Consider the following 12,354-nt stretch of genomic DNA (forward strand, 5'->3'; position numbering starts at 1 on the left):
GTATTAGTCTCAGCATGCAGGAGGAGCTGGACCTGAAGTCCAGCCTGGGCTACTTAATAAATTCTAGAATGGATTGAATGAGAAGGAAGGAAAGAAGGAAGGAAGGAAGGAAGGAAGGAAGGAAGACAATAAAAGACACTACAAAAAGAATCATGAAGCAAATAACAAAACACTTAGTACTAAATGACAGAAATCAAGCTATCTTGGGCTAGGGACATAGATCAACTGGAAGATGACATAGCTGACACCCAAAAAGCCCTGGATTTAGTCTCCAGCCCCACATTAACTGGGCATGGTACATGCCTGTAATTCCAGAACTCTGCAGGCAGAGAGAGGCAAGAGAACTGGAAGTTCAAGGTTCATAGTGATTTCAAGACCAGTCCAGGATAAATGAAATCTCTTCAAACACACACACACACACACACACACACACACACACACACACACACACACACAAGAATCAACAGCAAAAAAAAAAAATAAAGACATTTGCTATTTCATTCTTTGTGTTTGGGGATAAGCATAAGCATTTTAGAAACTAAAAGTCCTCCAGATAGACAGTTTTGCTGTCTTTATAAAGTTGGGTGAATTCTAAGCAACAAGACTTGACATTATTAAGTATTCTCCTAAAAGAACACTTGATGTTTAACGTATTTGGCAACTCCGGTTGCTTGTGTGTGGATCCTCATATGACACAACAGGATGAAAATATTGGCTCAGAGAGCAGGGAGGAACCTATACTAATCATGCCTGAAATCTGGGCACACCCACTTGCTTACTCCCCCCACCCTATCGTTGTCCCCCTCCCCATCTCCACTCAGCCTATCCTCTAAGGGAGGTGATAGACTCGCCTGAGGCCACACTCATTTCCCAGTCCCTCGGCTACTGTTGAAGCTAATACTTTATAGAGGAGGAGTTTATGGGCTCCTTTAAAACCCTGAGTCTCCGTGCTCCCTGATCACTCCCTCTCAGCATCCTGCCCAGCAAAGAAACAACTCACCAGAATGATCCCAGGAGGCTTGTCGGAGGCCAGACCTGCCACACCAGAAGTCCAGGAGATTGCCGACCAGGTGAGTTGAGGCATTTGGTCCCAAATCAAACTTTCGTCATTTGGTTCATAATTTGGCTCAGTGTTAAGAGTGTAGGAAATCACAGAAACCAGAAATGTGTGGGTTATATTCAGACTTTTGTGCAGCTAAAGATGGAACATTAAGACTTCTCAGGGAAATGTCAGCATTCCAAAAGTAAACTTGGACAAGCCACACTGTAACTTCAGTGTCCCCACTTGCTCAAGGTGAATTTGTAAAATAGTCTCTAAACCTTTTACTTATAAGTGTGATTCCAGGGGCTCTCAGGTACTTGCTCACGAAGTTTTCAAATATCACCTAAGGCTGTTAAGGATTCCTGAGCGGATTCCTAGGATGCTATGTGCACCACACCTTTACAGTCAAAATAGAACTCGACATTTTTAGCAAGTTCATGCATCTTGCATAACTATCATCTATATAATAAAAATGTGTTGTGTTGCATGTTTTATAAAAGAGAAATGTATGCAAATTGAGGGTCTAGGTTTGCCTTATTTCCTTACATCAATTTGTTTTCCTCCCTGAACCAGGGAGACAGATCAGTTTTGTTTGTTGTTTGCTTGCCTGTCTGTTTGAGACATGGTCTTGTTATGTCCTGACTGACCTAGCACGTAGGTAACCCAGGGTGGCTTCAAACTCACAGCACTTCTCCTGCCTTAACTTCCTAAGCATCATCATACTAGGCATCATCGGCTTTTGTGTGAGTAGAAGAGATGGGAGCCTTCATGTTTAGGGCACTGAACATTCTAGAGGAGGTCACGGCCCTAAATTTCAATGGCTAAATATTTGAAGCTAAATAGTTCTCACTTGTAATTTTATTTTGTTTTTGAAGAAGATAACCCTGAATCTGTATACCTTCCTTAGAATCCTCACATCAAGTTGGTGTTCTCAGACTTGAATGTGCACACGAGTCACATGTCCTTCTAGATAAAATGCAGATCTGCAGGGCTGGACAGGCTCGCAATTCCACATTCTCCCAGGCTCTCAGGTGCTGTGGCTGCTTCCTCCCTACAACTTCACTGTTCTGTAGGACCAGATATCTGGTATCCTAGGAGGCTTGTGAGATGGGACTTTGAAATAGGGTTCCAAGGAAAGGTTCTCCATTTCATTTGTAAGAAGCCAAGAGCTAAAAGGACTAACTAAAATAATGTACATAAAAATTGTTTCAAAAACAAGTATTACAGATAAGGCATCATTGCTGTTGATGTCACCTGAAAAAAATCCCACAGCCTAAAAACTTCCCCTGAGATGTTACAGAAACCAGAGCTGTGGGGAATGGATAGGGAAATACAGCTATTTGAAATATAGAAAATACAACAGATTTCAATGATTTTTAATAGTTGTTCACCTTGTTTGAACAATTGTTCTATTTTGAAATGTTGGGAGGGGTCTTGCTGTTTCTCAGAGGGGTACTCCCAACCTGATAGGTTCAAGTAATTCCCTTGCTTCTAGTCTCCCAAGTACCTGGGACTACAGGAGTGTGTTATCCTGCCTGGCTAGGGTGGTTTTTAAGTATATTTTTACTAGTTCTTTGAGAATTTCATATATACATTCAATGTATTTTGATCATATAATTTTCCAAGTTAGGCAGCTACTGGAAGGGCTTACCTTGCTAATGACTCCATCCATAGACCACATCTTCAGTGATAAACTTAATTTAGAAGTGTGTTCTTATAGCTTCAGAGAAGCAGCATGACAAATAGATTTTCACAAGGCCACCTCACCCCAGGAAGGAGTTGTAAAAGCCTTGACATCCATTCCACCTCCAATTTGATTTTCAAAGCCATAGGGCAGGCAAGGCATTTTCAGATGATGAAACCAGAACTCAAAATGTTTGAGAGTCACCCAGTTAAGAAATTTATCTGTCCTTTCCACTGCATGACCTCAACACACCCGGGAGCTTTTGCAGGTATGAGGGGAGAGAATGCAGCAAACTTGCCTTCTTCATGCAATCCATGGCCTCGGGTTTAAACCACAATGCACTGTTGCATAGGCACGAACCATTTCATGGTAGGGGCATTTCCTGAGTCTCTCCTAGGTGTCTAGCATCGGGCTACAAACTGCTACATAAAGGATTATAAGACATGCCCACTACTCCTGAAAAATTAGCAGTATAAAGGAAGTCAAGATATCTAGAGCATATTATAAAATAAAACTTAATTTAGTTCTCTTTCATAATCATAGGTTTAAGACCAAAAAGGCCATTAGGCATGGCTGTCAAACCTTTTACTGTAAGGTGAACAAGTGCAGTGTGGTGGCTCAGCTCCCAGACATCACTCATCTGTCCTCTCTTGCAGGAGACAGCCTTAGGGGACAATTCCCAGTTAAGTGTTGGGAGGCAGAGAAGCTGCAGTAAACTGTATATTTTAGGAAGCATTTTCTCAGCCTCATCAATCATTCCCCCTCCAAAGAACCCCTCAAGCAGATACTACTGAAGTCATTGTTAAGTCAGGAAATTGAATCAACTCCTCCTAGTTTATGGTTGCTGGGGTCCCCACATAGTGTCAGGCCAGAGAGGGTTATTCCATCTCTACAATGATTTGTGGGGTCCCAGAGAAAATCTCCATGACCTGTCATTTGCTTTGTACTTTTATTACATGTGTTTTAATATGTATTTTTTTATTTTTAAAAATTTTCAGTTTTAAAAATGTTCTTAGGAGAGACAACTCTTGGCTGTCTCTGCCCTTTGCAGAGGACTCTAAATGGGGAGGCAACAGAAGGAAGACCCCAGTAGGAAGGAAGGAGAGGAAGGAAAAGGAAAGGTCATCACATAGAGCAGGGAAAGTACCATGGAGAAGTAGTACCTGCATGTCCTGGGAGTTGAACACCAAGCCCACAGAAAAGCAGGCAGAGGCTTTGGGATTGGGAGAATGTGAGAATTTTCAGGGGAGACAGGTATTCCTAAAGCTTGTCATTCAGAAAACATTGATTATCAGGTGACAAGACGGCTCAGCACCCCAACCCATATAATGGTGTGCATTAACTCCAAAAGTTGTCATCTGATGTCCACAGGCATGCCATACACACACACACACACACACACACACACACACACACACACTCATGAACCCAAGTGTACAAGTGATTTTTTTAATTGGTTATTGCCAGGTGGTGGTGGCTCACATCTTTTATCCCAGCACTCAAGAGACAAAGGCAGGTGGATCTCTATGACTCTGGAGCTTGATCTACAGAGTGAGTTCCAAGACAGCTAGGGCTATATAGAAAGGCCTTGTCTTGGAAAAAAAAGATTGTTACATAATGAAAATGATGAAATAAAAAGGCATTCACATTCCCACCCGTGAAAAACCATAGCATGTCCAATGAAAGACCAAGTAAGCAGATTGCAGTTGGTGATCTTTTATTGTTGACTCTGGAAGGGAATTCCAGGTATGTTTAGCTGAGGGAAAGAAATGTTATTTTAATGACTATTTTTAGAAGCAAAGGCTATGATTACACATGCAGATGTGTGTGCACACTACCCATACTCTTCTTCATGTTGGAAACCTAGTTGCTGAACACCATTCCTGGCGAACACACTAAGCATGAGTTTCATTGGCTGGGACACCACACAAACACCTTATTGGCACAGCAGGACACACCCTGGGCTTTAGCGTCATGGCTCCCATTGACCTCATCTACAGATTTAGGTTCTTCTCTCCAACCTCAGCTTGCTTGCCAATTATTTCTCCTAGTGTCCCTTCCCCAGAGAACCTGCCATTCAACCACACCAGCATTCTCAGAATGCCTACCCTCCCATCTTTATCAGAACATGCCTAGATCCTCTTGGTCATTCATCCATGACGGATATTTTCATGCACTCCTCCACTCTGATTCCCATGATCCTGTGAGCTGTGACGTTCCAATCTTCAATTAGAGGTCACTCCCACGGCCCCCACTTCCTCCTCCACTTCTGCTCCAGGAAATCGCAGGACCTCAGGAAGCTTACCATTCCAGTGTGATGATTGAATGTCCATGTCATGGCAGGGCCCTGGGGACAGCAGAGTGTCCTTTAAGTTCTATTTGTTGTTGTTTTCCTAGAAACCTATACCTTCTCCCCACTGTCATCATGTGCCCCTCTCCTCCCATGGGCTCCCCTGCAGGTTTCTCAGTTCTTACTCTGCTTGGAAAACTGCTGGCATCTGTCAAGGAAATACCCCCGTTTATCATATTGTATCAGGTCCAACTTTTCCAGCCCTTTACTGTCTTTCCATCACTCGTAGTCTAGTGACTTCATTTTCTTGTGGCTGGCAAGCTTTTCTTCATACTTCCTTCCAAACATGTGAGATGACAAATGTCTGTAAGACATGTCCCACTAGCTTTACCATGTTTTCATACTGCTCCATAACTTCAATTTTATTACTGTAAAATTCCTTTGAATATTGTGTGTCTACCTTGTAGCCATGGTCCTCTAGCCATTCCCCCCTGAAGAATGATGGCGGATTGGGGAAATGCCTTAAGGTTGGATGCCCCCGTGACTCAGATCTTCAGGTCCTAGAAAGTGAGCAGCTCAACTCAGCTAAATTTGCAGCAATTAGAAAAGCTGAAACAAATCTGGAAGTGTATTTACTGGGTGCCCCTTCCTCTGATGGTGGACAAAGTGACAAACACATAGTTTCCAGCCATCACCAGACACTGTGAAAGGAGAGCAGCAACTGCTACAGCACAGGTCCTGTCTGTCACACCAGGCTCCACAGATGCCTTCCCAGCCAGCCAGCCAGCCCTGGGCTTCTGGTATCTCCAACCCCCACGCCAGAAGTTTTCTCAATGCCAAACTACTTTCTGAATCTTAAATATTCACTAATAATCTCCCCAATCACATCTTCCCCTACCTCCCAACTCCCCATCAGCACCCAGGTCGGTAGCATCCCACGTTGAAGGATGCAAACCTGCCATACTACAAAAGGGTTGGGGGCTGCAGCTTCCACTGTGAACCAGACAGCGGACAGGCACCAGTGCTTGTGAGGAAACAAACCAGAGCATTTGAAATCAGTTCTCTCATGGAAAACTCTGGGCCTGTGATTTACACAAGAACAATGAAGAAGGTGCAATTTGGGAGTATCTGCACAGGGGCTTTCAAATTGCTATGACAATGATTAATGGTTTTTAAGCTTAACCTCAAGTTCCTTACTTGTAAAGTGAGGTTAAATAAGTCATTTTGGGGCTTTCTAACTCAGCGGACACCCAGTGCCGGCGCCCTTCCTTTGGCCACTCAAAAGCATCAGGGTGCAGAGAACCTGAGATGTGAGTTTCTCCTCACTCATCTCTCATGCACCCTGCCTCTTGCCCGTCATCTTTCGCCCTCACTTTGCCTTCTTTCCTCCACTTGAAGCTTCATTTTCCATCTCAACAAAGCAATTGTTCCCCGTTCCACCTATCCTAAGGCTTTGGGAGAAAATGGGTGGTGCATGCTGGAAGCTCAAAAATAATCTGAGAAGTCAGTCTGCAGACACCTTTGAAAATAGTTCTAGCAGTCAACTGAGGCACCAGCAGACAAAGATTGAAAACATCTACCCCTTGAGGAGAAGGATTCAGGGGTCTGAGAGAGCTTGGGGTGCCTTGGAGGCCTGAGAGGAAGTAGATGTACCTAAGCGCTTCAGCAGAGAGCAGGGAGCCAACTTCCCAATGGAGAAGACACAAGATAATGTTAGTTTCCTCCTAGGGGTAGGAAACGATTTCGGGGAACACACCTATCAGAAAAGTAGCAGGAAGTCAGTAGGCACTACCTGAAGGACACGGATAGAAGAGGCAAAATGGAAACTGAATCGTCTAGAATCTCCTGCTCAGGCAAGTCTAAGCCCGAGCAGGAGATTCACACTGCAGAGCTGTATTAGATTGCTAATGGCTGGCATTGTAAGCCATAGTAATAAAAACAAAAACTAAATAAACAGAAGAGTAGAGAGGGAACAGGTCTTCCTGAGAGAATTCTAATTCACAAATACATAAGGAATGAGAGAAAAAAATAAATTATTATTTGGCAAAAGCCAGATTAATTATTGTAGTCAAGAATCATGCGGAAGAGCTAAAGGCCAGATAAGAAATAGTCTTATCTGCATGATGAGAAACTGCTGTGTGGTCCAAGCACAGAGGGATAGGAAAGTAATTTGCAGTAGTGAGATCTGCCAGGCAGCCTAACCAAGTGACAGTATCTCCATCAGCAGTAAGGAAAACTGTGGGTCCTGAACAGTACACTAAGGATGCACCAATCTGTGCTGTAAAGAATGTAGGATGCAAGCATAAGAGAGGGCAGAACCCAAATCAAGGGACACTCTACAAATTTGCAGTCCAGAGCCAGGGTTGAAATAACAAAGAAAGACCGGAGTTAACCCCACTAAGAGACTAAGGAGACATGATGTCCAATGCAGTGCAGGATCCTGGGGGAGAGGGGACATTTGAGAGACAGCTGAAAACATTTATAAACTCCTTCATGATAATATTCCATTGTAATGTTCTGGTTTGGATGATTCTAGAATGGGTGTGGGTATGTAAGATGGAAATATTAGGGGAAACTACAACTGCTCTAAATCAATTCATTATTTTCACCATTAATTGTGCAATCAGTTTAAAAATAAGTATTAATTACTGCTGTCCTGATTTTAATTACTAATCAAATATAGTTGTAACTACTGGAGCTCTTTATTGCAAATTGCAATTATATTGGCTTTTGCTTTGGTTTTTGTTTTGTGTGTGTGTGTGTGTGTGTGTGTGTGTGTGTGTGTGTGTGTGTGTGTGTAGATCATCACAGGACAACTTGCAGGAGTCAGTTCTCTCCTTCCACCATGTGAGTTCCAGGGATGGAATTCAGGCTGTCATGCTTTCTTGGTGACAAGTGACTTTACCTCCTGAGCTATTCGGAGACCCTAAACCGTGACTATTTTGTAATACCACACTGATTTGATATTAATTCAGCCTCATGCAATATAACTTGACTTTTTAACCTGTGTAACCTTCTTAAAGTGTTTTCTATGGAAAATGAAGCATCTTCTTTTAGTTCTGTTTATCATTTTATTTTGATTTTTGAGACAGGGTCTCAATCTGTAGCCCCAACTAGCCTGGAACTTTCTATATCACCAAAAGTGCTCTTGAACCAGATACTCCTGCCTCAGTCTTTCAAGTTCTGGAGTTATAGACTTAAGCCACCATGCCAGGCTTCATCAGCATCTCTAAGGACTCCCAGTAGCCTGAGGTTCCCAGATTTGTAGCTCATTTAATCAGAGTAAACCCAACTCTAACAACATTTCTTTCTTTCTCTTCATAAGGTCAGAGCACAGCTTGAAGAGAAAACCAACGAGAAATATGAAAAATTTGAAGCCATCGAGTATAAAACTCAAGTCGTCGCTGGAGTCAACTATTTCATAAAGGTTAGACTCCAACCTCAGCTAAGCACTGATGCAATGTTACCTGTTGCCCCGACTGTGTCTTCATTTCTACCAGTCGTCTCTAATTAAGACACTAGCATGACACTTGCAAGTAGAAGATTCCCAAAGGATATTTTCCTTGTAGATGTAGAAAGCTTGCTTATATGGTGTTACTCTCCTCCACTCTCTGAATTTCCCAGGTGTCTCAAGTCCCTACTGAGAGACTTGTAGAACAAAGGACTACAGGCTTTGATGTTAGGTGGTCCCAGGTTTGACCCATGCTCCACTACTTGTTCACACTCAAAATCTACTCTGAAAAACAACCCACTGTGCTCATGGGGAGTGCCAGGTACTACTCTATAAGCAGGCCTTGCACCTTGTCACCTAATCCTCATGGAAAAAAAATAACCCGCTTCTTCTGTGTTACCAATCAGAAACTTGATCCCTAGAGAGGTAAATGACTCTAGAAGTTCACACTACCGTAAGCACACAGCCAAGATTTCCAGTCGGAGCACTGGCTCCAGTAATGTCAACAATGTTTGCAAAGGTGGTTGCCCTTTTCCAAGTAGGAAACAAATACTTTAAAAAAAATGCTACACTGTAGAGTGAGACCAATACAAATGTTGAGCATGGGATACACCTGTAGCCCAGTACTCAGGAGACAAGGCAGGAGCCCAGAGTTTGCCGCCAGCCTGAGATACATAGATAGATCTTTTCTTAAAACAACACCAACCAACAAGAAAAACAAAATGATGTGGATGTTGGAATCTAGCAGACCAAGGTTTAAATTTGGGCTCTGCCATTTATTCACTGACAGCTTTATGGGAAGAGTTGAAGCTTATTGGTTTTACTGTTGTCGGTTGTTTGTTTTGGTTTGTTTTGGCACAGAGTCTCATGTATCTCAGGCTGTAGGATCCCAAACTCTATATATAATGGAAAATGACCTTGAATTTCTGCTCCTCTTGCCTCCACCTCCTGGTCCTGGGATTATAGTAGACATTCACCACCTGGCTTATGAGGTGCTGGTTGACTAAACGCAGGGTTTCATGCAAGCTAGAGAAACACTGCACTAACCAAGCTGCACCTCCAGCTCCAGAAATTCATCTCTTTAATCTGTTGCTGGCATCTTTAAAACTGACACTGTCATATCTTTTTTCAGACCTACATTAAGAAGTCACTGTGATCACACACACACACACACACACACACTCACTCACACACACACACATTTTATGTGGTGGTCATCATAGTGTCGTATGTAATGGTAAACTTTGACAGGTAGCATTTTAAGATTAGGGTAGGAAGGGCTATCAGAGCACTTTATCTACATATAATACAAAACTTTTATTGTTCCAAAAGAACAAACTTTGTGCTCAGCAATAAAAACATTCAACAGATTTAAGACATAAAAAACATACCAGACACCACCTATACAACTCATTGAACACAGAGAAGTAGAGCTGGTGTCTATGTAGACCCTTTACCACCGCCATAGGTTGTTTTGCAGGAAGGCACTCATCATAATATCAATGAAAAAAAAACTTTTATTGTTCCAATAAAGAACAATATCTGTCTTCTAGGTACAGGTTCATGCCCAAACTACCATCCAGATCACTACCCCAATGGCTCCTAAGCTTCTTAATTTTACTTACAAAGAGGTGGGCAGGCATCCTACCCTGCCCTGTTCTCAAATGCCTGGTCAGCATTCACAAATTAGATTCCAATACAACACAGGCATGGAGTCTACATTTTCTAAAGCAATTCTGAGTTGGTTTTTGTTGCTGTTTGGGTTTTTTTCTCCATTATTGAACTATATGGTAATTTCTCTCCCAATTTAGAAGTCAGAAAACAAAATCACTGAAATATAGGCTGCCTTCTGTTTCTGTTCTGGTTATCATGCAAATCAAATGTAACTCTGGAATGTAATCTGTGCCCAGATTCTAATGAAAAGTACAATAAATAAATTCAGATGAAGTGAGCATTGGTTGCTCTTGCAGAGAACCTGGGTTTGGATTCCAGCACACACATGAAAAAGCTCATGAATTCTTTAACTCCAACTTGAGGGGAGATAACACCCTCTTCTGGCATCTTCAGGCATTACATGCACAGGGTGCACTTAAACACAAGCAGGCAAATTATTCATACAAATAAAATAATAAAAGTATTAAAAATAAATCTAGTAAATATACTTCTTGCCATACTGTTAGCTGTTCTTCCTCCAGACACAAGGGTTGATGGGAGCTCAGTTCATGGATGTTGCCTTGGGCCAGAAGTGCCGATTTAGACAGCTTACCACACAAGGCATCAGATCTCTCATACAATGTAGATCTATGTGAATAATCTGTCTCCTTGCCTCCCTCCCTCCCTCCCTCCCTACCTCCCTCCCTTCCTCCCTCCCTCCCTTCCATTTTAATGTCTTTCAGGTGGATGTAGGCAACAGCCAATATGTGCACTTGAAAGTCTATAAAGGTCTTCCTGGACAAAATGAGGGTTTGCAACTTAGTGGTTACCAGACTGACAAAACCAAGGATGATGAACTGTCCTACTTCTGAGCAGCAAGTGACCTGATTTCTCTCACTGTAAAGAAATGCAGCCATCAATAAAGAAGCATTCTTCAAATAACTATTTTCTTCCATTATTATTCATTTATTGTACTGACCTTTGCTTTCTTGACTGTTTTAAAATATGAAATGCTTCACGAATTTGCATGTCATCCTTGGGCAAGGGCCATGTTAATCTCTGTATATGTTCAGTATATATGCTGCGGAAGAGACACGGTGTTACTGGTTTAGACTGGAAATCCCACAATAAGTGATGCCAGTTGGGAACCCTGTAAGAACTAACAAGGCTCTGTTGCAACTGGATAAAGGGTTAGTACTGCCTCATTCTCTGCACAGTTGGGTTAGGTCAGCAGCTGCCACACGGGGGAGGCACACTCCTGTTCTCTGTGGTTGCCCAGAACCCAGCAGGTCATCTCTGCCTCTGTATTTGAAAACTAAAGTGGTATTTTACAAGACATGAAAGCTGTAACTGGAATTTGATTTGTAGACCAGGCTGGCCTTGAACTCAGAGATCCACCTGCAATCTACCTCCTGAGTGCTGGGATTAAAGGCGTGTGCTGCCACCACCTGGCCTGATATTTTAATTTCAACAGCTACAGCATTAAAATTATAGATATCTTGAAGTCATATGACCATTTTAACATTAGTGCTTCCAAAGTATGGACAAAACAATCTGTTTTCTCTGTGTATCTCCTTTGATTGTGTTTTAGGATTGCAGGCAGCCTTACCTCCCAGACCAAATTTACTCCTAAAGGCTTGGTGTGGTTGGGAAATTGTTATGATGAGCTTTTTCTTTTAATTTATCTTTCAGACAGGCTATTGTTAGTGTTGGGAAATACTACTGATGGGTGTTTTGCTGTTTTTTATCCAGGGTCTCACGATGCAGCCGGTGGATAACTTGGAATGTATCTCCGGGTGAGACCATCAGGGCTGGGGCGTTTCCTTCAGGGCAGGCTTTTTATTCCTGATTTAATCTGCAGGCTTTTCTTGAGTCACCTGTTAAGATTTCCTATTTATTCATCATTCAGTGTTGGGGGGGCATTTCTGGGAAATCCTCCTAGGTTCTATCTGGGGCATGCAATTGTTCAGAATAGCATTGTACACTTCTCTGTAGTTTTGTGGTAGCACTGTATTGTCTCTACTTTGATTTGTGGTCTCATTTCCTGGAGTCCACAGGTTCTGTGCTCAGTTTAGACAAAGAGTGCAACTCTTCGATCTTTTCAGACACTGACTTTGTTTTGCTTGTTTTCCAGTTCCTGTCTATTCTGCCCCAATTTCTATTCTCTCCCATTCGTTCTGTTGACACTGGCTTGACCTGTTCTGTTCCAGTCACGGCACCTGGCAGGGTCTTTG

The 12,354-nt window shown here is 42.5% G+C and overlaps 1 protein-coding gene, 1 long non-coding RNA gene and 1 pseudogene across 3 annotated transcripts in view; 1 reads left to right on the forward strand and 2 right to left on the reverse strand.

The window, feature by feature from the left end:
* Positions 1-1,286, reverse strand: part of LOC121141950 — a 153,493-nt gene extending 152,207 nt beyond the window's left edge. For both annotated transcript variants that reach the window (XR_005878934.1, XR_005878935.1), the window contains exon 1: positions 1,001-1,286. This is a non-coding gene — a long non-coding RNA (uncharacterized LOC121141950). The remainder of the gene's footprint in view (positions 1-1,000) is intronic.
* Csta (cystatin A) lies at positions 848-11,062 on the forward strand. The gene is made up of 3 exons (XM_005071522.4): positions 848-1,070; positions 8,342-8,443; positions 10,864-11,062. Exons 1-3 carry the CDS (start codon positions 1,005-1,007, stop codon positions 10,990-10,992), a joined length of 297 nt encoding a protein of 98 aa, XP_005071579.1. The 5' UTR covers positions 848-1,004; the 3' UTR covers positions 10,993-11,062.
* Positions 11,063-11,119: 57 nt separating this feature from the next.
* Positions 11,120-11,216, reverse strand: LOC121142120 (annotated as a pseudogene).
* Positions 11,217-12,354: the final 1,138 nt, after the last annotated feature.

The sequence above is a fragment of the Mesocricetus auratus genome, unplaced genomic scaffold (assembly GCF_017639785.1).
Source record: "Mesocricetus auratus isolate SY011 unplaced genomic scaffold, BCM_Maur_2.0 Super-Scaffold_100008, whole genome shotgun sequence".
Classification (NCBI taxonomy): domain Eukaryota; kingdom Metazoa; phylum Chordata; class Mammalia; order Rodentia; family Cricetidae; genus Mesocricetus; species Mesocricetus auratus.

Excerpts from the sequence above, each read along its gene's own strand:
- Csta (XM_005071522.4), top strand. The coding sequence starts at position 1,005 with ATGATCCCAGGAGGCTTGTCGGAGGCCAGACCTGCCACACCAGAAGTC. Across the intron at positions 1,071-8,341 it reads TCCAGGAGATTGCCGACCAG|GTCAGAGCACAGCTTGAAGA; the intron begins GTGAGTTGAGGC and ends TCTCTTCATAAG. Across the intron at positions 8,444-10,863 it reads GAGTCAACTATTTCATAAAG|GTGGATGTAGGCAACAGCCA; the intron begins GTTAGACTCCAA and ends AATGTCTTTCAG.